Source organism: Uranotaenia lowii, chromosome 3 (assembly GCF_029784155.1).
Source record: "Uranotaenia lowii strain MFRU-FL chromosome 3, ASM2978415v1, whole genome shotgun sequence".
Taxonomy (NCBI): domain Eukaryota; kingdom Metazoa; phylum Arthropoda; class Insecta; order Diptera; family Culicidae; genus Uranotaenia; species Uranotaenia lowii.
This window is the reverse complement of record NC_073693.1, coordinates 316100164-316125970: the sequence shown is the minus strand read 5'-3', so window position 1 is coordinate 316125970 and position 25807 is coordinate 316100164. Positions and strand designations below refer to the sequence as shown.

The window sequence follows — 25807 nt, the reverse complement described above, 5'->3', positions numbered from 1 at the left end:
TACTGAACTAAACTGATTTTTTTTATTTGTTACCTTGTGCTCAAAATAAAAATAAAATCAACCATTTTTCTACGACCTTTCATTAGCCGTTATTCAGTGTCAAAGAATTTTAAAGTTAAAAAAAACACAAGAAATGTAGCTCTTTTCTGACTTTTATAAATCTGTTTTTTTTTTTCAATACCTTTCGAGATTCGAGATCATATGCGCAAATTCTTGCCATTGAAACTAATATCTGTGAATCTTCTACTGATGTAGATGACTAACTACTCATCTCACTGAACATTTCTAAAAGTTTCTGCAAAAAATTTTAAACTTGAAAATTTAATAAAAACTTAAATCTACTTGTTGAGTTATTTAAGTAAATAATTATAAGTAGGGAGGTATTAATTCACTCACTAAGATCTCACACTTAACAGAAGGCTCTCATTCCGAATGCGAGTTCCTGAGTTTTTTTTTTTAATTTCATGATAAACATCAAAAATATGTCTCACAATAAGTTGAATTATTTCTTCATTAGTATATATAAGCAGCAACTTTTTTTTTCTTCAAAAAGTTGAAACTTGTAGTTCGACGTGGAATTTAACTGAAAAACTTTACTTAGAGATGTTTGAAATTTGCAAAAATCCATTTTATGAAAATTGAAAAGTTTCAAGAATTTGAAATATTTGGTTAACGTTTATCTTGAATCAATTTTATTTCATATAGCTTTATAGGTATCATCAAATTTAAAAAAAAAGAGATATGAGATGCTCAATCAATCTGGTTTTCAAAAATTCAAACATAAAGTATTAAATAAAAAAATGAGGTTTCGTCCAAGCTTTTTAGGTTCTGTCTCACTAAGCATCTAAAAGTAGAATCCCTAGAAAATCAGAATCGTGCAACTAAAATCCGGTATCAAAATCAATATCTAGCATAAAAATACGGATTCAAGATCCACAACCAGCATCTATGTTCCGGATCAGGATTCAGATCTGAACATGGAATACATATCAGACCCCTGGATCAGGTTGGGGACCAACATCCGAATCAGGATCTGGATGAGAATTATGACAAAAGATGATGAACCAAAATCACAACCAGGATTTGGAAAATAAATCCAAGATCGGTTAAAAAGATCAAACATTAAGAATGAGGATCGAGTATCTGGAATGAGGTGCCTGGTTCAGTGGGTGAAAAAAGTTGTAAAAGTTTAAACTTTCAGAATCAAGAATCAGCATCCTGGATCGGAGCTTGAAATCCAGATTCCAGGATATAAATCAGGATTTGGGATCAAGTTCAAAGGGTTAGAATTAGGATCCAGGGTCCTGAATCACGATAAAAATTCAGCATCCGGAACGAGGGTGGTCATAAGGATTCACGATTCGAATCAGGATCATTGTCTAAATTTATGATTTAGGATCTCAACCTAAGTCCTGAATCATAGTTTTAGAGATTTTGGATCATGATAAGGATAGGAATACAGCATGCAAATTAAGATCAGGACGCAGGATCGGGATTTAACATACAGAGGTCCTGGATTGACTATCTGGGTTAGGATTCTGTTTGAAGTGTAACAAAGTATTTTGGTTGAAGTGAAAACGTCGAAGACGTTGTTTGACGCAACTGCTAGATCAAATTGTAATTTACATGATATTTTTTACATCAAACGAACTGTTGAACCCCTATAAAAAGAAGTTCTTCTCTACTAAATTTTAAAAAGATATTCATTAACATAAGACCAGTTTTTGAATTTTAACCTCATTTTTGCGATCGTGTGGACAAAACCTTTCACGTTAAAACCCTGGCAATTTTAATCATTTCTTCAAACAAAAAAAACAGATTTTTAAGTTATTAAAATAATTAGATGTCTTTTTAAACTGTTGAATAAACGAAAATAAAAACAATGAACCAAACATCGGGCGCATTCTCTCCGTTATTATTCTTACTATTCAAACTGTGGCACAGTGTTTTTAAATGTTTATGATTGTAACGTTTGTATTCTGTCGAATTGTTTTTGTGTTCAGAAATGATGTGATGATGATCTATTTTCTGAAAACTTGTGAAGGACAAAATGTTTTTAACAATTTTTCCTTCTTACCAGTACCGGTGTTAACTTAAAACTATGGCAGGGGGGAACGACAGTTCTATTTACACTTTGGTTTTTCCGTTTGCTAAAGGGTTTAGATTATTTTTTAATTTTATTACTCGGAACTATCACTCAAAAACCCTGGCACGTGTTCTGAGTTCGTGTCACGATCGGTTTTCCATTTTTTGCACATGTATTTTTCGTGATTGATTATTTTTAAACGATTTTTTGATTTTGTTTCTTTTTTATGTGGGACAGTATGTAACATTTCGATAAACTCTACACATCTATTGATAAGATTTTTGTATGTGATTTTGGTTTTTTCTAATCAATTTTTATCGTTTATTTTCGTTTTTACAACTAAGCCTAAAACAGTTTAAATTTAGAATTTATTTTCGTTTTTTTAAACACGCTCCGCATTTTCCATGCATTCGTCGGATTCCTGTAAATTTGCTTTTTTGCCTTGCTGTTTGTTTCGAGTGAAAGTTCAGTTATTGTTCGGTAGAAAAATATATACGTGTGCGGAGATGAAAATTGTTAATTTCAAGAAAATACTTACTCTCTTGAGTCATTACTCGGTAAATATAAGAAATAAAATAAAATTTGTAGTAATACCTCTTCATTCGACCGTAAATAGATCGTTACGATCAAGCTGTGTGATATGCTAACTCTTTTTATTTATCTAGACTTTTTGGTTTCTCCGTCCTACCGAATCCGTATATAACTTTACTTTCTCGAGATCTTTGGGGATCGTACCGTTTGAATTTGATAATCTACTTTCAATGACGTGTGTTGAGATTCATTTTGTGGAAGTGTACAAATTGTGCAGATGGTAAAATTTCTCCCACACCATTTCCTAATTTTTACTTCGATGGCTTACCGCTCCAAGAATTTTCAAGCTTAACTATTACCTGTCCCGAAGACACCTGCAATGTGCTTTGGATCTAATTGTTGCTGTTCTGTGCTCGTGGTGATGGCCGTGACCGTTCTGGAAACTGCCGTGGTGAAAAGCACGTCCATAAAGGGCACCGGGAAGCTCCGTTTGCGTCACGTTCTTGGTCCCGAGTAGCGACAGTAAGATCTCCCCAGGATGTCCTCCGGTGGGATGGATTGGTCAATTGGGAGCATGCCCTGGGCCTCCAACTGGTCGCGTACCTGATGAAAAAAGAATCAATTTTAAAAATTTCAAAAATGTCAAAAATTTCAAAAATGTCAAAAATATCAAAAATGTCAAAAATGTCAAAAATGTCAAAAATGTCAAAAATGTCAAAAATGTCAAAAATGTCAAAAATGACAAAAATGTCAAAAATGTCAAAAATGTCAAAAATGTCAAAAATGTCAAAAATGTCAAAAATGTCAAAAATGTCAAAAATGTCAAAAATATCAAAAATGTCAAAAATGTCAAAAATGTCAAAAATGTCAAAAATGTCAAAAACGTCAAAAATGTCAAAAATGTCAAAAATGTCAAAAATGTCAAAAATGTCAAAAATGTCAAAAATGTCAAAAATGTCAAAAATTTCAAAAATGTCAAAAATGTCAAAAATGTCATAAATGTCAAAAATGTCAAAAATGTCAAAAATGTCAAAAATGTCAAAAATGTCAAAAATGTCAAAAATGTCAAAAATGTCAAAAATGTCAAAAATGTCAAAAATGTCAAAAATGTCAAAAATGTCAAAAATGTCAAAAATGTCAAAAATATCAAAAATGACAAAAATGTCATAAATGTCAAAAATGTCGAAAATGCCATAAACGTCAAAAAAGTCAAAAATGTCAAAAATGTCAAAAATGTCTAAAATGTCAAAAATGTCAAAAATGTCAAAAATGTCAAAAATGTCAAAAATGTCAAAAATGTCAAAAATGTCAAAAATTTCAAAAATGTCAAAAATGTCAAAAATGTCAAAAATGTCAAACATGTCAAAAATGTCAAAAATGTCAAAAATGTCAAAAATGTCAAAAATGTCAAAAATGTCAAAAATGTCAAAAATGTCAAAAATGTAAAAAATGTAAAAAATGTCAAAAATGTCAAAAATGTCAAAAATGTCAAAAATGTCAAAAATGTCAAAAATGTCAAAAATGTCAAAAATGTTAAAAATGTCAAAAATGTAAAAAAATGTCAAAAATGTCAAAAATGTCAAAATTGTCATAAATGTCAAAAATGTCAAAAATGTCAAAAATGTCAAAAATGTCAAAAATGTCAAAAATGTCAAAAATGTCAAAAATGTCAAAAATGTCAAAAATGTCAAAAATGTCAAAAATGTCAAAAATGTCAAAAATGTCAAAAATGTCAAAAATGTCAAAAATGTCAAAAATGTCAAAAATGTCAAAAATGTCAAAAATGTCAAAAATGTCAAAAATGTCAAAAATGTCAAAAATGTCAAAAATGTCAAAAATGTCAAAAATGTCAAAAATGTCAAAAATGTCAAAAATGTCAAAAATGTCAGAAATGTCAAAAATGTCAAAAATGTCAAAAATGTCAAAAATGTCAAAAATGTCAAAAATGTCAAAAAATGTCAAAATTGTCAAAAATGTCAAAAATGTCAAAAATGTAGAAAATGTCAAAAAAGTCAAAAATGAAAAAAATGTCAAAAATTTCAATTATGTCAAAAATGTCAAAAATGTCAAAAATGTCAAAAATGTCAAAAATGTCAAAAATGTCAAAAATGTCAAAAATGTCAAAAATGTCAAAAATGTCAAAAATGTCAAAAATGTCAAAAATGTCAAAAATTTCAAAAATTGTCAAAAATGTCAAAAATGTCAAAAATGTCAAAAATGTCAAAAATATCTAAAATGTCTGAAATGTCTTAAATGTCTTAAATGTCAAAAATGTCAAAAATGACAAAAATATCAAAAATGTCAAAAATGTCAAAAATGTCAAAAATGTCAAAAATGTCAAAAATGTCAAAAATGTCAAAAATGTCAAAAATGTCAAAAATGTCAAAAATGTCAAAAATGTCAAAAATGTCAAAAATGTCAAAAATGTCAAAAATGTCAAAAATGTCAAAAATGTCAAAAATGTCAAAAATGTCAAAAATGTCAAAAATGTCAAAAATGTCAAAAATGTCAAAAATGTCAAAAATGTCAAAAATGTCAAAAATGTCAAAAATGTCAAAAATGTCAAAAATGTCAAAAATGTCAAAAATGTCAAAAATGTCAAAAATGTCAAAAATGTCAAAAATGTCAAAAATGTCAAAAATGTCAAAAATGTCAAAAATGTCAAAAATGTCAAAAATGTCAAAAATGTCAAAAATGTCAAAAATGTCAAAAATGTCAAAAATGTCAAAAATGTCAAAAATGTCAAAAATGTCAAAAATGTCAAAAATGTCAAAAATGTCAAAAATGTCAAAAATGTCAAAAATGTCAAAAATGTCAAAATGTCAAAAATGTCAAAATGTCAAAAATGTCAAAAATGTCAAAAATGTCAAAAATGTCAAAAATGTCAAAAATGTCAAAAATGTCAAAAATGTCAAAAATGTCAAAAATGTCAAAAATGTCAAAAATGTCAAAAATGTCAAAAATGTCAAAAATGTCAAAAATGTCAAAAATGTCAAAAATGTCAAAAATGTCAAAAATGTCAAAAATGTCAAAAATGTCAAAAATGTCAAAAATGTCAAAAATGTCAAAAATGTCAAAAATGTCAAAAATGTCAAAAATGTCAAAAATGTCAAAAATGTCAAAAATGTCAAAAATGTCAAAAATGTCAAAAAAGTCAAAAAAGTCAAAAATGTCAAAAATGTCAAAAATTTCGAAAATGTCAAAAATGTCAAAAATGTCAAAAATGTCAAAAATGTCAAAAATGTCAAAAATGTCAAAAATGTCAAAAATGTCAAAAATGTCAAAAATGTCAAAAATGTCAAAAATGTCAAAAATGTCAAAAATGTCAAAAATGTCAAAAATGTCAAAAATATCAAAAATGTCAAAAATGTCAAAAATGTCAAAAATGTCAAAAATGTCAAAAAAGTCAAAAAAGTCAAAAAAGTCAAAAATGTCAAAAATGTCAAAAATGTCAAAAATGTCAAAAATGTCAAAAATGTCAAAAATCTCAAAAATGTCAAAAATGTAAAAAATGTAAAAAATGTCAAAAATGTCAAAAATGTCAAAAATGTCAAAAATGTCAAAAATGTCAAAAATGTCAAAAATGTCAAAAATGTCAAAATGTCAAAAATGTCAAAAATGTTTAAAATGTCAAAAATGTCAAAAATGTCAAAAATATCAAAAATGACAAAAATGTGCAAAATGTCCAAAATGTCAAAAATGTCAAAAATGTCAAAAATGTCAAAAATGTCAAAAATGTCAAAAATGTCAAAAATGTCAAAAATGTCAAAAATGTCAAAAATGTCAAAAATGTCACAAATGTCAAAAATGTCAAAAATGTTAAAAATGTCAAAATTGTCAAAAATGTCGAAAATGTCCAAATTGTCAAAAATGTTCAAAATGTCCAAAATGTCCAAAAACTCAAAAATGTCAAAAATGTCAAAAATGTAAAAAATGTAAAAAATGTAAAAAATGTAAAAAATGTAAAAAATGTAAAAAATGTAAAAAATGTAAAAAATGTAAAAAATGTAAAAAATGTAAAAAATGTCAAAAATGTCAAAAATGTCAAAAATGTCAAAAATGTCAAAAATGTCAAAAATGTCAAAAATGTCAAAAATGTCAACAATGTCAAAAATGTCAAAAATGTCAAAAATGTCAAAAATGTCAAAAATGTCAAAAATGTCAAAAATGTCAAAAATGTCAAAAATGTCAAAAATGTCAAAAATGTCAAAAATGTCAAAAATGTCAAAAATGTCAAAAATGTCAAAAATGTCATAAATGTCAAAAATGTCAAAAATGTCAAAAATTGTCAAAAATGTCAAAAATGTCAAAAATGTCAAAAATGCCAAAAATGTCAAAAATGTCAAAAATGTCAAAAATGTCAAAAATGTCAAAAATGTCAAAAATGTCAAAAAGGTCAAAAATGTCAAAAATGTCAAAAATGTCAAAAATGTCAAAAATGTCAAAACTGTCAAAAATGTCAAAAATGTCAAAAATGTCAAAAATGTCAAAAATGTCAAAAATGTCAAAATTGTCAAAAATGTCAAAAATGTCAAAAACGTCACAAATGTCGAAAATGTCAAAAATGTCATATCTTTGATTGATTGATATCTATGACTCAACTTCTGTCATCATCATCAGTATTGCCTGAATAAAAAACAGGAATTATTATTGATTATTTCAACAAGGGGTTGTCAATCATTTCTTTAAAAAAAAACTTGCACAAACAACCTTTCTTGATTGAAACCATTGTTTGAAACTAATTGAATACTGATAAACAATTTCAACAAATTTTCAATTAAAAACTCTCTTGTGGATCATTGTGTCTCCCGTTTAATAATCAAATATAATATCAATTATAACTGCATCAGCTAACAATGACCGAAAGCTGAAAAGCAAACCTCGGACAAAAAAAACAGAAAGTGACATCCTTTTTTTTTGGTTTATTTTTCCAGCTGTCTGGGTTCTCCTAAAGCCATCATCAAAACCCACCTGTTCGACTTGTTTGAAAACTCTAATTAAATTTCTCCCCGCCAGCTTGGCGATATCGTCCTCGGTCCATTTTTCCGATTCGAGCAGCTCGGCCAGCAGGTACGGATAGCGGGAAACGTCCTCCAAACCTTGCGGGACCCTGTCATCGACGTCGTCGGCATTATCAGCGGATGTTTGTTAGCGGTCATCAATCGATGATTTTGATGGGTTTATTCCGTTCGAAGTTGATTGGTGAAAATAAATTAAGAGAGGGTAAACATCGTTAGAAGTTAGAAGTTATAGATTTGCTACGGGATTTCGATAAAAGATTATAATTAGAAAATCAAATTTGGATGAGGGTAATAAAATGGGAGAATGTGATTATGGGCTGAGATTATTAACGAATTCATGTCTTTTAAATGTCTCTTCAAGAACTATGAGGCCAGTTAACAGCCGTATATATGCAAAAATACACAAATAAAACTCGCACACATGTCAACAACCTATGTGAAAATATGCTTTTGTAGAGGTTCTACGATTATACATACATATTTGGATTGAGATATGTATGTCAATCATATAATCAAAACATATTTCTAAGATATTGAAGTTGCCAACGATACTCCGCTTTTCGCTACTCTTTTTCAGAGCATGTCGAAAAGTAGAGTTTTGACATTCTTCTGGTTAGTTAAATCTAACTTTTGACGTGTGATTACTGACATCTACAATTTATGTCAATAGGCCAATTTGTGTCAATGTTTCCATTCTGAATTGTTGAACGAAAATCATGAATATTGACGCTCTCTGGAGCCACGACTTTAAATGAAACAGTTAATATTCCAATTTCTACAGATTTACATGGGGTAGTTCTGGTTGAATTGCTGAAGCAGTGGCTGATTGCGAGGATGCAAATGGAAAAATGGAACTTTCTCCAACAGTTTCAAATATTTTCTGGAGCCACGATTATCGCACTTCATCGTTTGAAGTCACCTGGATTTTTCGTGTTATTCATCACAGGGCTTATGCGTTGAAAGTTGTGGTTGATTATTGAAAATGATTTTCACTACTCTTGAATTAATGTTATAGAACTCAAAACGTTTCTTAAAATTTAAAATACAAATAATTAAGTAAGCAATCAAACATCGCGAGCATCAAAACTTAGCCCAAACGCATAAACGGGTTGCGAAAGATATTCAATCTTTTTTCGATGTGAGTAGTATTTCTCGTTGCTTACCTTAAAATTTTAGCTCAATAAGTAACATTATGACGGACCAGCTTTTTCCGGCTGACCCAGTCCTAGGAATTCTTCATCTGCAAGATTCCGCTGCGTCCCATGTGCCAAACATGTTTGTCCTTAATTTTTTAAAGTAAGGAATCAGGTGATCGAAGTAAAGCCATCTTTAGTAGTTTGACTGCATCAGTAAATGCAAAGCCTTTGATTTCTCTCTGATTTTCGTTCAGCATTGCAATCAATCACACAGATCGATAACCTGAAATGCTTATGTTAAATCTTGTCAAACCTAAGCAGAATCCGGTGGTTATTCGGAAAAATGTATACCAAAGTGACGAGAAACACCTAAAATTTTCAAATGAATTTTCAAAGTCCGAAAATAAAACAATTTGGATAAAGCTAGTTTAAAAAAGGGTCGAACTGAGTTTTCTGTTTGAGCTGGACCGTAGTTTGCTTTACTTGTCCATTTCATTTTAATAACACATGCATGTCTTGTAAATAAATTCGGGGAATCTGGAATGCCTTCTCAACAATGAAAAACACATCACTCTTTCTAATTTGTTTAATATAGAATATATTTTAGAAATTCCCAACAAGTTAGTCATTATGGTTTCAACATGAAAATTTTTCACCACATTGAAAAAAATATAACGGTTTTACGGCTTAAACTACAACTTTTTCCCAAAATTTGTCAATATTTAAAAAAAACCAGTTATCATCAGTTTTCGATACAAGATTTTCAGCACAGAATAGATGGAATAAAGAAAATTATCTCCTCTTTTTCATTCTGTATAAACGTTTCGCACAGTAAAACGATAAATTTCATAAACTTTAAACTTTGCTGTTATTTGTGTGGAATATGCATTTTATCAAAAGAGTTATGTTTAATAGTATCCAAATTAATGTTTTGAAAATTGCTTGAAAAAAACGACAAGGACACGTTTAAAAATTAATTTCTTCTTGGAATACTAACGGCTTTATTATAAATATTTCAGAATTTCATCCAAAATATCTGGATATTATTCGGATATGACGGATGTTATTCAAATTTAGAGAAGGTGAGCTTTGAGGACAAACTTGTCCTATAATATTTTCGCTTGAAGAATTTATGCATAAACAATAGTAAAAAAATATATATACATACATAGGTTCTATATAGTTATTCAAGTTTGAGTTATTTTACATTGATAGTTAGTATTTATTTAAAATCTTTACTTAAGAGAGCAAATCTAAGGCAAGTTTTATATGAAACTTTTAAAATACAAATAAAGAATCTTAAAAGTTTTATTTTACAGATTTTTTTTTTCAATTCACTCAAAAAAGTAAGTTTTGCGCTAATTCTGTTTAACCACAAAGATAACCTTTTAAAACATTTGTGAAAATTTATCAAATATATTCAAATAACATTGAGCGATAAGGTTCGCGGTTCAAATCAGATATATTTTCTACTCTTGTTAACTCTATTAAAATAAAGGACTTCAGTTTGAAACTTTGTACACTGAGGTTTTTTTACGGGTTTTTTTTACACGGTATTTTTTACGCGGATTTTCGAATTAACACGGTTTTTTTTTACACGGATTTCGCGAATTACACGGTTTTTGAGAGAAAGTATTCGAAGACTTTTTCAAAGGAAAACACTTAGAATCTTTTTGTAGTTGGGAAAATCTTAGCTCTGAAACTTAGAACGTGAAACATGAGACCTGAGACCTGAGACCTGCGACTTAAGACTTGAGACCTGAGATCTGAGACATGATACCTGAAATTTGAGATCTTGAAAATGAGACCTGAAATTTGAGACCTGAGATCTGAGACACGAAACATGAGACTTGAGGCATGAGACCTGTGACTTGAGACCTGAGACTTGAGACCTGAGACCTTAGATATGAGACCTGAAATATGTGACCTGAGATTTGAAAAACGAGACATGAGATCTGAGACCTGAGACTTGAGACATTAGATATGAGACATGAGACATGAGACATGAGACATGAGACATGAGACATGAGACATGAGACACGAGACATGAGACATGAGACCTGAGACATGAGACATGAGACCTTAGCCACGAGACCTGAGACATGAGACGTGAGACACAAGGCATGAGACATGAGACATGAGACTATCTGAATTCCACAATGTCAAATAAGCCTCACTATTCTATTTATCTAATTGATTTTGTTTTTATATCTTAAAAATAAACGATCATTGTATGCAAATTTTTAAATAATCATGGTTTTTACGCTTTTTTTATGGGGATTTTCGAATTACGGGGTTTTTTTACGCGGATTTTCGAATTAACGAGGTTTTTTTACGCAGATTTTTGAATTAACGCGGTTTTTTTTTTCCGCGGATTTTCGAATTAACGCGGTTTTTTTAACGTGGACTCTTTTACGCGGCACGAAACCCCGCGTAAAAAAAACCTTAGTGTATTTGAAGAATTTGCAATACAAATAATGTTAAACAACAAACAAATAGAATTTAATTCCAGCAGAATTATCTCTTGAAGTTAAAGGACAAGTTCTTTGACCATAAAAAATTTAACACTAATGATTGAATTTATAATAAGAATTCTATAAAAAAAAATTATAATATAAATATATTGATAATTTTTTTTAAGGAAATCTTCAAAATGATTCCGATTTTTGTTTATTCAATTATACATATTTGAAATTTCTTTTAGATTGCTTTTCCAAATTGACTCTAATTTAATGTTGAATTTTAATTTTGAATCCCGAATCTGAATTTTGTAGTTACGATCTTCCTTAAATTTGAATTATTTATGAAATTCTTCCATTGATATTTTAATCTTGATTAAAAAACTTAACTTCGAGCTAGATCCGAATCTAAGTTTTTAATTTTAATTTCTTATCTGGATCCTGTCGTTGAACCTGAGTTAAAAATTTGAATTTTGTATTTGAAATCAATTTTTGAATCTAAGTTTTAGATAAGAATTCATATTGATATGAACCAAAAACAATTTTTTAATCGGAATCCTCAACCAGAAATGTCTAATTTGGATTTTGTATTTTCGGCTTTCAATATGAATTCGTTTTTAAGTAAATAATTCAAAATTCGACTTGTGAATCTACATGAAAATTGTGAGCTAAGAAACTTTTTGAAGTTCCGAATCTGCATAAGAATCAAAATTAAAACTTTCAGATGAAAATCTAAAAAATGGTATTTAGTTTTAAATATTGACTTTTTACTTTCCGGAATTGTGAGTTTCTAATATGAAATATGCAATAAGTTAATGTTTGAAATTAAAACCGAATGATGATCATAATTGAAATTTAAGATCAATAAATTGGATCACAAAAAAATTTGGGACCACAAAATGTGGAATAATTAAGACCTAAGCTTTCCAGATTTTTCCAGTTGGTATCTGAGCTGTGCGAATCCCTCAATATCCAAACTATTCGTTTTTATTTTTAAAAGAAAAAGAATCTAAATATTGTGATTTTTTTTCGAAAAACATACATCAGTCAACCGTTTTCAGACTTCCGAAAAAAAAACGTTCATTTCATTTTGATAAAATTCCCGCCAACAAATTGGGGCGCAAAATACATGATTCCTAAAGTAATTTTTTTTTGTTAAATTTAATTGGAATTTTAGTTAAATAAAAAAAATTAAAAATTAACAATTTGTTACGGCTTTGATCTTGGCCTTCCTCAAGGCGTATCTAAATATTCGAATTTTTTTTATACAAGATTGCAAATTTTACAAAATTTTGTCTCATTTTGCAAAAAATAGGGCAAAATCTGGGAAATTTGACAAGCTTATTCAAATGTTATTGAAATTCGATATTCGGGACTTAATTTCAACAAGGGAGAAAATAAAAAAAACTGTAGGACAATTGTAGACTTGGTATAAGATTTCTAGCTTTTGGCTTTAGTCCTGTTTCTTTAAAAGCATGTTGGCAGTTCATCAAAAATTGATAAGAAATTAAAAATTTTTATTTTGGAGCAGAACATTGCCGTTGGCATTTTTTGACTTTTCAAAAAAATTTTGTCTAGGTTTTATAATACTGATTCTGAAATACTTCAAAATAAAAATAATTCAATAAACTTATTATTTACGGCTTTTCACATTCCAAGAGTAAAAACAAAAAACAACTTTTTATTTGAATTACTCGATTTTCTACCATTTTCTGTGCTCTTCTCCAGGAACCGTATGAAGCCGATGATAACTTCTCATTTAAATTATAAATTTTGCGATTCCTGGCAAAATACTAAACTCAACTCCTGTTCCTTTGTGTTTTTAAAATATTTAGTATTCACTGGGACAGCATATGAAAAATTGATTCTTAGGGGCCCTCCGAGATAAATTTCCCCGGCTCTCAAAGGCTTAATCTGGCTTTCAATTACTCTAAAACACATACCTATTCTTTGACTTCCAAGTTCGTCGACTTTCAAGTTTTCAAAGAGGATGGAAATTTTTGAAGAAACATGATAATCAGGTGGAGGAAGAATATCAGCTATAAATATCATTATTTTTTCGAAAAAAATACAGCGATCTACCGACAGAACTTGAACTCGCAATCTCCACTTCTTCAGGTTCAATCGTTCAAGCCGTGTCGGTGAGCAAGGTTTCCGAAAAAAATTCTGTGTTTTGACGAAAAAATTCTGACTTTCTGTGATTTTACCCGAAAATTCAGTGATGGTTTTCTGTGATGCTTTTTTCGTCAATTTCGTTCAAGAGTCATGTCAAATTGCGTCTTTTTTACATTTTACTTGAGAAAATCTTAAGAATTATCTAAAATTAATATTGACATGTTTTTCGGGAAGTTTTTCCCGGCTTGCAGTCTTGTTTTGAGCAAAAATTACAAATTTATTTACGTTTCCAACGTTTCGATCCTTATTGGATCTTATTCAGACACGAAAAGATGCTGTTTTCTTGTAAGTGTCGACTCGGCTGTGTTTTGATTGCGAACAGATGTTTGCGGATAAAAATACGTTTATCTAGTGTTTTTGCGATTTGTTTTCCACAGCATCGAACTTCACAGTCTTAACTTTTCACTTATTTTGTTTTTTCGTTATTTTGTGTGTGGATAAGTGAAAAGTGTAAAATTAATTTCAAAAACACTATACAAGCGGATTTTTTTACACGCAAACATATATACCCAATCATAAATCAGCTATACACGACCGGGCGAGTCGACACTAGAGTGCCCCAAATGACCCGACGTTTGAAAAAGTTATGTGCTGAAGGCTTGAATTGATCCTAGGCCTAGTACAAGGTCTCATGCCAAATTTGGGCCAGATCGGATCACGGGAAGGGGTCGCTCAACGAGCCTAAAGTAGTGTTCCGAAAATCACTCAATTCTCATGAGAGACACTGAAACGTTTTCAACAGCGAAAGCAAAACCTTAATTGTCGGTTGGATTATCTCCCAACAGGGCAAAGATTGTGTTCGACAGCGCTGCTCCGAGAATCAAAGAAATAAAATTTGAAAGAGAGACGTTCCTTCTCCAGTTGGAATTCTCAACTGATTGAGAAGCTACCTGATTTTCAGTTTCTTTTTTCACTCAATAACTTTTCTTGCTCACTCACTCACTCACTCATTCATTTACTGATCGATGATCGGATGCTGTCTGCCTGATGCATCTTGCTTAGTTGTTGCTGTTGTTGGGGAGGACTAAAATAGCCATTCAAACACACAGGCAGTATGTATGTACATATGTATCTGCCACTAAGGCAGAAAGTACGCAGGCAGTATGAACCGATGATTGAGTTTGAGTGAGTGAGTGAGTGGATTTTCGAAATGGATTTTGTATCAGTAAGGGTCTCAATCACTTCTGATACACCAGGTAGTGAGCTTGAGAGATAGACTTTAATGCGAATCTGCTCTCGCTTTTGAATCTTGTTTACATTGACTTCACATTGTCGCTCTGCCGACTCTCTAGGGAACTACAAGCAGCAGCATTCGGCCTTGAATGTTTCCAACTAGAAATCGATCATGAGCGTTTTTTCCGAGTGATTTTCGGAACACTGGCCTAAAGTTTGTTTGGGATTTTGAGACATTTTGTTCGGGAGGAACACGAAAATCTAGTTTTTCATTTATAACTTTTGTCCCCTTCGACCGATTTCTTTAAAAACAGTTTTTCTTAAAGCCTAAACTATGGCAAATATTTTATCCGAAGACTGCATTTCGATTTGAGTTAAGATAAAATAGTTATAAGACTTCAAAAATGGGGTAACTTTTTTTCAGGGTGATATTCATCACTATTAATGAGAGACAGTGCTTCGAACATTTTGTCGCACCATTAACAGTGATAAATATCACCTTGAAAAAAGCACCCTATTTTTGAAGTATTGTACTAGGCCTAGGATCAAGTTAAGCCTGCAGCGTATAACATTTCACAAGCTTGAAATTTCCTATTCAAATTTGGGGTAGTCTAGTGGACACTCACAAGAAAACGGCATCTATTCTTTCCTGAAGAAGATCCATAAGGATCGAACCGTTGGAAACGGTAATCAATACGTAGTTTTTACTAAATAACCGCAAAAAACTTCCCGAAAAAAACATATTTTCAGACGAATTTTCTACCACAAAAAATATTGGCATGAAAAATGACTTTTGAAATAAACGTCCAAAATTTTTAAATTCTGTGGAATCTGTGAACATTCCTAAAATTCTGTGTCCTTGTCAGTGAGCCGTTATATCTGTTATATTAACAACTGTGTTCTTCTTCCACTTAACCTACTCAAAATAAGAATCATTTATCTAATAAAATATTAGCAGGACAAATTTGGCTTGTCCGTCGAAAATGGTTTTTATCTTGTACTAAGCTACACTAAGCTTTCATGATTTTCAAAGTTTAATCCTATGTTTTTTTTATATATGTTGTTTTGATAGTGAAAGTGGTGAACGTAGCTATCAATCTCGGTACCAAAATAACTGTTGATGATGGATAATATTGTTATGTGTAAATATAATTAATTGCGTCATTTAGAATGAATCAGAAATATTATTAAAAAAACAAATTGGTTAATTATACACTGAGCAAAACAAAAACTGCCCTCGAAACTGAATCAAATGTTCTGAGATTCATCTCCATGATTCCGCTACGCATCGAAATTAATTTAAACACTCCGCTCCAGCATCTCATTTGCAGCTCGTTCCAAATTAATTTGCCTCTATTTTTAAACACCGCAAAACATGAAACAGGATGGCCATCTATTTCTTCACTTAATGATAATTAATTCCAAGATTAATGCGGTCTTCGAAATCCCCCTTGAAGAGAACATAAGTAAGCAATTTGATCCTTCAAACGGCGAGACAACGAGCGAAAGGAGGGCCTAGTGCCCAAACGAAAAAAAAACGGGAAAGGACTCTTGATAAACCGAATCCAATTACTTACAGATTAACGCCATCGTATCCGGCTCCGATTCCGACGTGGTCCACTCCTGCCACATCCCGGATATGATTGATGTGAGCTGGTTCGGGATTTTATACCCAAGGTTTTTTTGTTGGTTGGTTTTGAGGGTTGGTATTTCGTTAGGATGTCCCGGAAGCAGACGAAGAAGGTAGTTTTTGTCGGTTTCGATTATTCATCGTCGTTTTGTCGCCAAGGTGAGCCAGGCAGCCATCCAGTAAATTCAGGCCGAGATATCGCCCCACGGTTGATGAGCAGCAGCAGCAAGATGGTGACGAAATTTTCCGGAAGGGGCGGCCGAGGACAGACCGCAGAAAGTTGGCATCAGTTCGTCGCAAATTGGCCCCCAAAGAGGGAGGTGAACAGGACGAGACGATCAAGTAAATGAGCGGCGCCACCGATGATTTCCACGACGGGCGAGACAAAATGGATGGAAAGAGAAACAAGTAATTTAATTAAAAATTGAGCCCTTAATTAAAAACAATTTGTTAATAATGGAGAAAAGCGTCTCGGCGACGATCAGTAGAACAAAGCCCCCTACAGGAAGGGAAAAATAAATGGCGGTTGACTTGTTTCGGTTTGCTTTATGGAATGATAAACAGGTGGGTCTCCGACTTTTGTTTATTAGATTATTTCAATTTGTGTTAAGAGGTACCAAATTCATATTAGAGAATGCGAAAAAACTTCATTGAAATGAAGTTGGGAAAAACAATTTATGTTGCGCAGTAAAAATTCGCAACTCAATGACATAAATATTCAACAACAATAAGATAAACTTTTTTAACATGCAGAAATCAAACGAAAATAAATATTGTTAGGTAAAATTTAAAAAATTGTTAGGCGTGAAATTCGAATATCGTGGAAATAGCATAAAGTCTTATTTATATTCTTTGAGAATGTAATGAGTGCAGTGCGAACATTTAAGTCTCAAGCCAAAAAATGTCTCATTAAATTTATTTTTCTATTGCAAATCTGATACAAAACCAACAAAATTTAAATGAGTCAAAGGGATCACAGTGTTTAATAAAGGATTACGAGAAATATGTTCTAAAGTTTTCGTTTTACTAGCTTTCAGTTCTTTTGTTGAAATATTTGGTATGCATTCTGTCAAAGTTGTATTGAAGTGAAACTCCCAAAACCTGAAAATTTCTGCAGATATAAATTCAGATATGGAAAAGTGTTTGACGTTATCATCTTGAAACATTTTTTTTACATTTATTTATATCCCTTTGCTGACCCGTTTGAAGCTCATGAGGGGGAGATGGTTTAGAATTCAAATTTTGCTAGAAAAAAAAACAATACTAAAAATGCTCAACAAATAAAAAAAAATTGGTTTTAAAACTATTTTTCTTCTTATGACCATGACACAGACTTCAGCAAATATTAATTTTTTTCAAATGAAGAGTTAATCACCGTAAATTTGTTTTTATGAAATTATTTTATCGGCTATATCGGTGAAATTTATATTCTTTGAGGAAGAATATTTAAGAATTGAAAGATTATAGACGGATAGAAGATTAGAATAAGATTAAAGATGGATTAAATTTTAATGTAAAGATTCAAGAATATTCAGTCCCAAATATTCAAATCTGTTGAAACTTACGGTTTCCTCCGGAACAGCAGCAGCACAGCGGCAGAGCAACAAACTTCTGCTGCCACGAGCGAAATCAAAACAGTTTGTTTTGGTTCCTCTTGCTTGTTGTTCAATTCGCAATCGAGGACAATAGATCAATGATAGCTGATCACAGGTGATGATGATAAGCGCGGTATAAATGTTTACATCATCACACGGTTAAGCAAGACAACATAAATTGGGTTCGTGGTAATACAACAGTGTTGCCAGATATTCTGGGTAAGAATATCAAAGTACTCATTGAGAAATGAGTACTTTCCCGGTAAGGAAATATAAGATGTGGAAGTGACAATTAGCTGTCGCTAATTAATATAGTTGGAATCTAATGACCTCATAGACGAAACGTGAATAAAGATAACTCTATTCCACCACTGAAACCTGCGTTTTTAACAGGTTATGGGCCCAGATACGTCTGGATTGGAAAATTATGAGTTAGTGAGAGGGGTACTCTCAAGTGTATTCGACTTGCGGTTAGCAAGTTCTGCAACAGCCAGCGCAGAGGGCCAAACTAGCCCAGAGACGAGTCAGAGGACCACCGGAGAGAGCCAGCCAGCAGCCAAAGGATCGCCAGCGCAGATACCAGTCAGCGAGATGTCCCAGGCCAGCCAGGAGGTTCCGCCAGAGGTCGAGTCCATGGAGGTTCGTGGACCAAGAGGGTTACTTTCGATGCCGTCACGAGACACGTTGCGGTTAGCAAGCGTGAGCTCACATCCGACGGCCGGGAGGAGTCCCAGGATCCGCAACCGAGATGGTTCAGCGCGAAGGTCGGTATGTCCACCCCGGAAAAATTGGGTGGAGCTGATAGCCGAGAGGGTTACTCTCAAGCTGTGGTTGTGCGCTGTGGTCAGCAGTTATGAGCTGATCCAATCGCAGAAAACCACCAGTGCAGAGGATCGTCAGCGCAGAGGCCACGAGATGCTTCAGGTCAGCCAGAAGGTGCCACTGGAGTTCGAAGCCGGGAAGTCGGGTTCCGAGAGAGTCACTCTCGATGCCGACACACTCTTCATTTCCGACGGCCGGGAGGAGGACTCTCGGGATCTGTGACCAGGATTGGTCAGCCAGCAATTTCAGCAACGCATCAGAACCAGATCGGGCTCATGCTGCTGAACGTTGCTCGCAGGCTTTTTGGAGCGCTCGAAGCGTTGAAGCAGCGGGACGAAAGTCTATGAAGCTGCCATTCGAGAAGACCGTTCTCATGCTTTTAAGCTGCGCTGTGGTTAGCATGCGCGAGCTTGTCTTCGATATTTGGAAATTGTTCCGGGGGAGGAGGTGGTTCATGCGACGTTTAGTTGCCAGCAATTTAAACCACTTCTTGATTTTTGCGGCATTTAGGACGAGTGCTGCCGATCAAAATCAGGCTAATTCTCGGAGCCACCGAGAGAGGACTTTGTTAACTACAAAAGGATGCTTTTCTATGGTTACTAGAACACAACACTCAAGATATGTTGTACGATCGCACGCTGAGGTTATAAGCCACCAGAGTCAACGCAAGATTCGCGATTCCGATGCCCGTCAGCGTAGGGTGCGAAAAGAGAGCGACTTCAAAGGTAGCAATGACGAAGATGACGATGATGATCAAGATTCCGTCAATCCCGAACCGGCCCAGAGACGTAGTCAGCGGACAGGAGAAGCTAATCAACGCTACGTGGCTAACGTAGCCACTGATGATGAGGTAGAGCTACTTCGAATCGTCAGCAAGCTCAAGGGCCAAAGGGACTGTTTTTCCGGAAGACCACCGCAGCCATGAAAGAGAACGAGATTCGGGCTGAGCAGCCGTTCAGCGATTTGATCGGTTGATTGTAGTCACCAGAATATCAGTGCTGCGGTTAGCGCACTTAGCAAATACCAGGTCAGCTCGGCGGATAGGCATTGGCTAGGCCTGAAGCGTGTTCTGCGCAGGCTTCTGAAAAGTACTGGCGAACGACAGTACTCTTGCAAACATCGCACGTGCACCTCGATGAAAGCTTCCCGAATATTTCTTCCCCGACAGTTTTAAAAGGAGCGGTTGTGCGATGTACAGCGATGCCTTGTTTTACCTTATGCGAGAGTTTGTTCGTGGGTATTAAATTTTTGTAAGCTTCGTGACAGTTTTGGGAATATCTTCGTGACAGTTTTCAATGCGTTGAATTTCGCATGACAGTACTACTAACTCCGTCCGACAGTAGCCGAGATTCGCTCGGGCCGAGTTAATTTCGAACAAACGTATGAATTTTCCTTTTGCTTGAAGCTACTGCGGGTGGTGATCACCCCAATCACCCCCCCCCCCCCCCCCTTCCCTTTTCGCCTAACCTGCACCGGCACCACACATCGCGTTACACCTCGGTCGTATGCTGCAGCTCGATGGCTCGATTTATTCGAACCGAGCAGCAGCGCATACTATAGGGCATGGGTACGGTATGGGCACAATAGTCACCCGTGACAGTCCTGCAAAAACTGTCACGCCCTGCAGCCGACAGTTAGGATGAAATTATTTTCGAAACAGGAGGCATGAAGAGATGAAAACCGAACTGTCGGTTGGGTTCGCTACAGCTTTAAGCACAAAATTTTCGGCAACGCATACTTTGAGCCGATTGTTCAGATACAGCCTGGGTTCTCGCACGTGTGCGATGTAGCCGAAGCATTTCGGTTCGTTTCCGACGGTACAGCAGCGAACCGAGTGGTAAGGAAAACCGAGACAGTTTGTTTGGCAGGAAAAAAGCTGTCATAGCAAAGCTGTACTTTTCGGAAGCCTGGTTCTGCGATACCTTCGACGTATGACCAATATGGCGTTGGTATACCGCAGATACTCAAACTCGGATCCATTTCGAGAATCTTATTTCGTGGTCAACGAAACGTCATCGACTGGAGCCTTGTGATATGCGGTGAAGGAAGGTTTGTGGTTAACAAACTTCCTAAGTGAATTGGCTGTGGTTAGCACTCATTTCACTTCGATGGAGTACAACATCTCATGCACCCAGTACCTGGAAGAGGCGCAAACCCATCAGCGGATGAAGCATTTGGATGTGAAGTATGCATTCATCAGGGAGATCGTAAGAAGCGGCCAGCTTTCTTTGAGACACATCTCTACTGAGGATCAGCCAGCTGATGCGTTCACGAAGGCGTTACCAAAGGCGAGGTACGAGAAGCTGTTGAGCATTCTCAATTTACGAATTGATGGGAGGTGTTGAAACTTACGGCTTCCTCCGGAACAGCAGCAACGCAGCGGCACAGCAACAAACTTCTGCTGCCACGAGCGAAACCAAAACAGTTTGTTTTGGTTCCTCTTGCTTGTTGTTCAATTCGCGATCGAGAACAATAGATCAATGATAGCTGATGACAGGTGATGATGATAAACGCGGTATAAATGTTTACATCATCACACGGTTAAGCGAGACAACATAAATTGGGTTCGTGGTAATACAACAGTGTTGCCAAATATTCTGGGTAAGTATATCAAAGTACTCATTGAGAAATGAGTACTTTCCCGGTTAGGGAATATAAGATGTGGAAGTTACAAGTAGCTATCACTAATTAATATAGTTGTAATCTAATGACCTCATAGACGAAACATGAATAAAGATAACTCTATTCCACCACTGAAACCTGCGTTTTTAACAAGATCAATACTTTTTCCTGTAGTCATGAGTAAATTGTTCTTATAGATGTTATTTATTCTGAATTGGAAATTTTTTTTGAAAATAAATTTCAAGCAGTTTAGTTCACAAATCTGAAGTCAAAATTTTGTGAAACACTAGATATCGAATGCGAGTTCAAATTTCAATAAAACAAGAATATTAATCTTCGGACATAAAAATCAGTGCACAAATACCTAACATTTTAAATAAAACAAAACTAAAAAAACATCAAATCCTTATTCCAAAATAAATTTAAGATCATGTCAGAATTAATACATGAATTGAAAAAAATCATTTATTGAATAATTGAAATTTCAATCCTCGATCAAGGGAAAACATCCATTTTGAATTCAGGAGAATTTATTCAAAACATTAAATTATAAATGTATTAAATTTAGTTTTAAGCGTGATATTGCTAAATTCTCTTACTTTCATCATTTTTATAGGTATTTGGTTCTTCAAGTAATCAAACTAATAGGTTATGTCTTTGCAGTTCACAATGTTGTCTTCATATATTTATCATGAAACATGTTCAATTCACCATTGAAAACGTAAAGTATGTATTGACAAGGTGATTATCATAATCATTAGGTAGCTGATTAAATTAAAAAAATGGAATTAAGTTCTTGTTTTAAATGCTGAAAAGACAAAACAAATACTAATTAAGTTTACATTGTGCACCAGGGCCGTAGGAAGAACCGCCTCATGGAGGGGGGTTTGGTTTGACATTCATTTTTGTTAAAAAAAAATGCATACAAGTAGAATAATATAAAAAAGTGGTACTAAGAGTATCTCAATAATCGGGTTCAATCCCATGAAACTAAAAGTTAGTTATTTTAAATCATTACTTTTGGAAATAAGTCCTAAGATTTTTTAGTTTTTTAAGCTTTCGAAAAAATGAGGAATCTTGAAGGCCTCATTTAAAATAAAAATGTTAGTAAAATGTACCAAATATTGTGAAAATATAAATAATTTTTTTTTTTCAAAACAATTCAATCTTGAAAATAAATTCAGATCTTTTGTCTTGATAGTGGTTTTCACCTGATTTGTGTTTATTTAGGGAAATTTGGAATTTTAATTCCGAATTTGAATTTTGCGTTTTATACCTGAATAAAAATTATGCATTCCTTATTTAAAATCGTAACCTGAATCTAAATTTCGAACAAATTCCTAATAATCATGAATAGAAATGGATATTTTATAGCAAAATCCTTAACTACAAATCTCTGATTTGGCTTATGCATGTCTTATGTTGAATTCCTTTAATTTTTTATTCGTAATTTAACTAGTGAGTTTGAACTCTGATATTTCAATTCTTTATTACCATTTTGGAACTTTTTTACGTATCAATTTATTATATGAATTAAAAGTAAAGATTTAAAAGTCGAATCTTTCAAATGGTTTGTAATTTTAAATATTTTCCTTCAATTTTCCGGTATGATGATTTTCGTAAGTAGAAAACGGATCTAAATTCAGGATAAAAAGCAAAACCAAGATCCGAACTGGACTGAACTGGAAATCAAAAATAATGAACTGGGTACAGATTCCAGCATCCGATGACCGTAAAAAATTTCTGATTTTCTTTAAAAAAAATTGGAACCAGACAGTTGGAAATGAAAAAAGTTTTAGCTTACCAGATATTTTTCACGCTTGTCCACGGCCAATCCGTCCATTTTATCTTGAAACCCAAAATCTGGGCTGTATACTGGTAAATTTGGTAACTCTTCAATAGAAATCAGGAGGAAAAAAAACTTTAAACATTGATTTTTTTAATCGAATCACATTAATCAGTTTATAAGGATAAAGTATGTTCAAAAAAATTGTTTTGGATGCAAAAAACATAATTTTGATTACGTAATTTAAATTTTTCTTTGATTTTGCAAATCAAGTGAAAACATTCGGGCAATCTAAAAACCTAAGTGAGTTTAATATTGTTATTTGAATAAAATTCGATATTCGAGACTAAGGACTGCACTTAAAATACATGTACTAACTTCGGTTGTAAATAACTTCTGATAGCGCTATTCATGTACATTCTTTAAATATATTTCATTTACAGTCTTTTAAAATCAATAAGTGAGAATAATTTTTTTAAACTGTAGTAGAATCTGTGTCGAGATTGAAACTCTAAATTCACTTAGTCGTTCATCAAAATTTGATATTTTTTTTCTTTTATTAATTTTAGCATAAATGGTTTCTAAGTAAATTATGTTTTTAGAACACAAAAATCTAGAACACAGGAACATAAACAAACTTATCTTAAAAAAATTGAAAAAAAATAATATTTAATGGCACTGTTGAATTGGGAAAATTTGTTTGAAAAATTATTAAAATTTTCATTAAGATGCAAAGAAATTTTTTCAACTAGAAACTTTTGTCAGATTTGGATTTTTTAAATCTAGTTCGGTTGATATATTTTCATTTGTTTGAAAATAAATCGAATCTGAATAAATCAATCATTGGAAACTACCAACAAGACAACATGACAGCCAAAAATTTGATTTTGAATGTTTTTGTTTTCCTCCATATAATCAAACATTAATATTTTGCAAAACTTCAGAATCAAAGTTGATTTATAAAGTTTCTTCAATTTTAAAATTTTTTTTGAAGACTGAAAATTGTTGTGGATTTCTGTTTTCTAATATCCAAAATTCAATTTGCTTTAAAATTACTTTAAAAAACCGGTAATTTTCTTCATATTTTACAGCGTTGGTTTAAGAAAACCAAAGAATACTCCTACTCGTTATTCGCAGGAGTCAAAATTTCTATTTCTATTTTTTAAAATGCTGTCTAACTATTTTCAAAAGTGATTCAAAAAGAAGATCTGATAGAGAAAAAACTAGTAATTGAAATTTGGATTCAGGACACCCAAATTAATCACAAATTTAAAAATAAGTTCATGTAGGTAAATTATGTGCTCCTGGAAAAAAGTTTGAATCGGTTGCTTTGTTTAATCAAAACTCTTTCAAATGTGGAGGTGAATATTTACAAGGACATAAAACATTGAACAAAATTGAGAGATTTTTTTTTGAAGAATGTTTCATATCAGCATAAAACTTATAATGACTTTTTTTTTTTTGAATTATCAAAGTGCTTAGTAATAAACCAATGCATACTTAGTTTAATTTTTTTTTATAATTATGTTGACTATAAAAAGTGGTAAGCATTTGTCACTTGGCTACAAGCTTGTTGATATGTTAAATAAGTATTTCATGAATGTAATTTGATGTTTAAATAGTTGGTTTCAAATTTTAAAATTGTTAAGTTTATGCAATTGTGCAATTCAAAATTTGCAATTAAAAATAAGTTTAAATTTGTGAACGCATATTAAGTGTCCATTGTCGTAAAATGAATATCACCAAATTCCAACAGAGGCGAGCCAATTTTCTGACATGTTTGTTTATACTTATTTTTAAATACCTTTTGAGATCAAGTTTGGCTGAAACATATATCTATTTCTTTTAATGACACCCCTCTCCCCTTTCGAAATTTCCAAAAAAACCAAGGGTGGAATAAATAAAGTTTTAAGTGTTTTATGTAAATTCAAGGTAACAAAATCATTAAACATATTTTGGAAGACGGGTGTTAATTATCAACCTTGTGTATTCCTGATTTTTTTTTAATTTTTCGATAAAAAATTACTTGATTTATAGGTTTTGAGCGATTAAATAGTATGCAAGTTTGCTGCATACATTGCATTTATTTGTTTTAAGCATTATATATTTTTTATTATAAACCGCCTATCCCCCCCTCCCTCTCGCGATCTTCCATCTCCGAGTTACAAAAGAAGGATTTGAAATTGGTTCCGGCCTTATTTCCTGAAAAATTAAAAAAAACTTAGTAAAAATCTTCTTGTGAACAACTTCTGAACAGAATTTTATCTGAGATGCAATTCTGTGAAAGCTTTATTTTTAGACCAAGAACGAGTTGAGAAATGGATTAACAGAAATCTAAATCTCAGACCCAAAGAAATTTTTGTATACCTTATTGAATAAATTTATGTTTGATACCCGGCTCATTATCTGTTTTATGTTAATGTAACAAATATGTAACTAATATTAAACTTCACCTACAAATTACATTCTACTCCAAAAATGACCTTCCCTGGAGATTGAATTTTCGGCATAAAATTTTATGCCGGACCGGCACTAACAAGCTATCTCATCGCTGGCATTGTTTTCCCAGCCCAACCGCATGGCATATGTCTGAAATAAACTAAATGAAACATATCTCATAGTGAGTGAGTAGAATTTTAATTCCGAAGCATTTTTATCACATACTAAATTTTTTTCATCACGGGTAGACCAAGTGAGACTTGCTTGGCCTACTAAAATGTGGTGGTAGATGCAACTCCATCTGTATCTTCCATTTCAAAGACTGCTGAATA

The 25807-nt window shown here is 32.8% G+C and overlaps 1 protein-coding gene across 1 annotated transcript in view; it reads right to left on the bottom strand.

Annotated features, from left to right (window-relative positions):
• Positions 1 to 38: 38 nt before the first annotated feature.
• The window catches only part of LOC129753762 (dipeptidase 1-like), a 53985-nt gene continuing 28216 nt past the window's right edge, over positions 39 to 25807 (bottom strand). Inside the window, exons 5-8 of the mRNA XM_055749610.1 lie at positions 18625 to 18844; positions 16159 to 16234; positions 7589 to 7727; positions 39 to 3220 (exon numbers count right to left, since the gene is read on the bottom strand). Coding sequence (XP_055605585.1) covers positions 3113 to 3220; positions 7589 to 7727; positions 16159 to 16234; positions 18625 to 18844 — 543 coding nt within the window. The 3' untranslated portion in view covers positions 39 to 3112. The remainder of the gene's footprint in view (positions 3221 to 7588; positions 7728 to 16158; positions 16235 to 18624; positions 18845 to 25807) is intronic.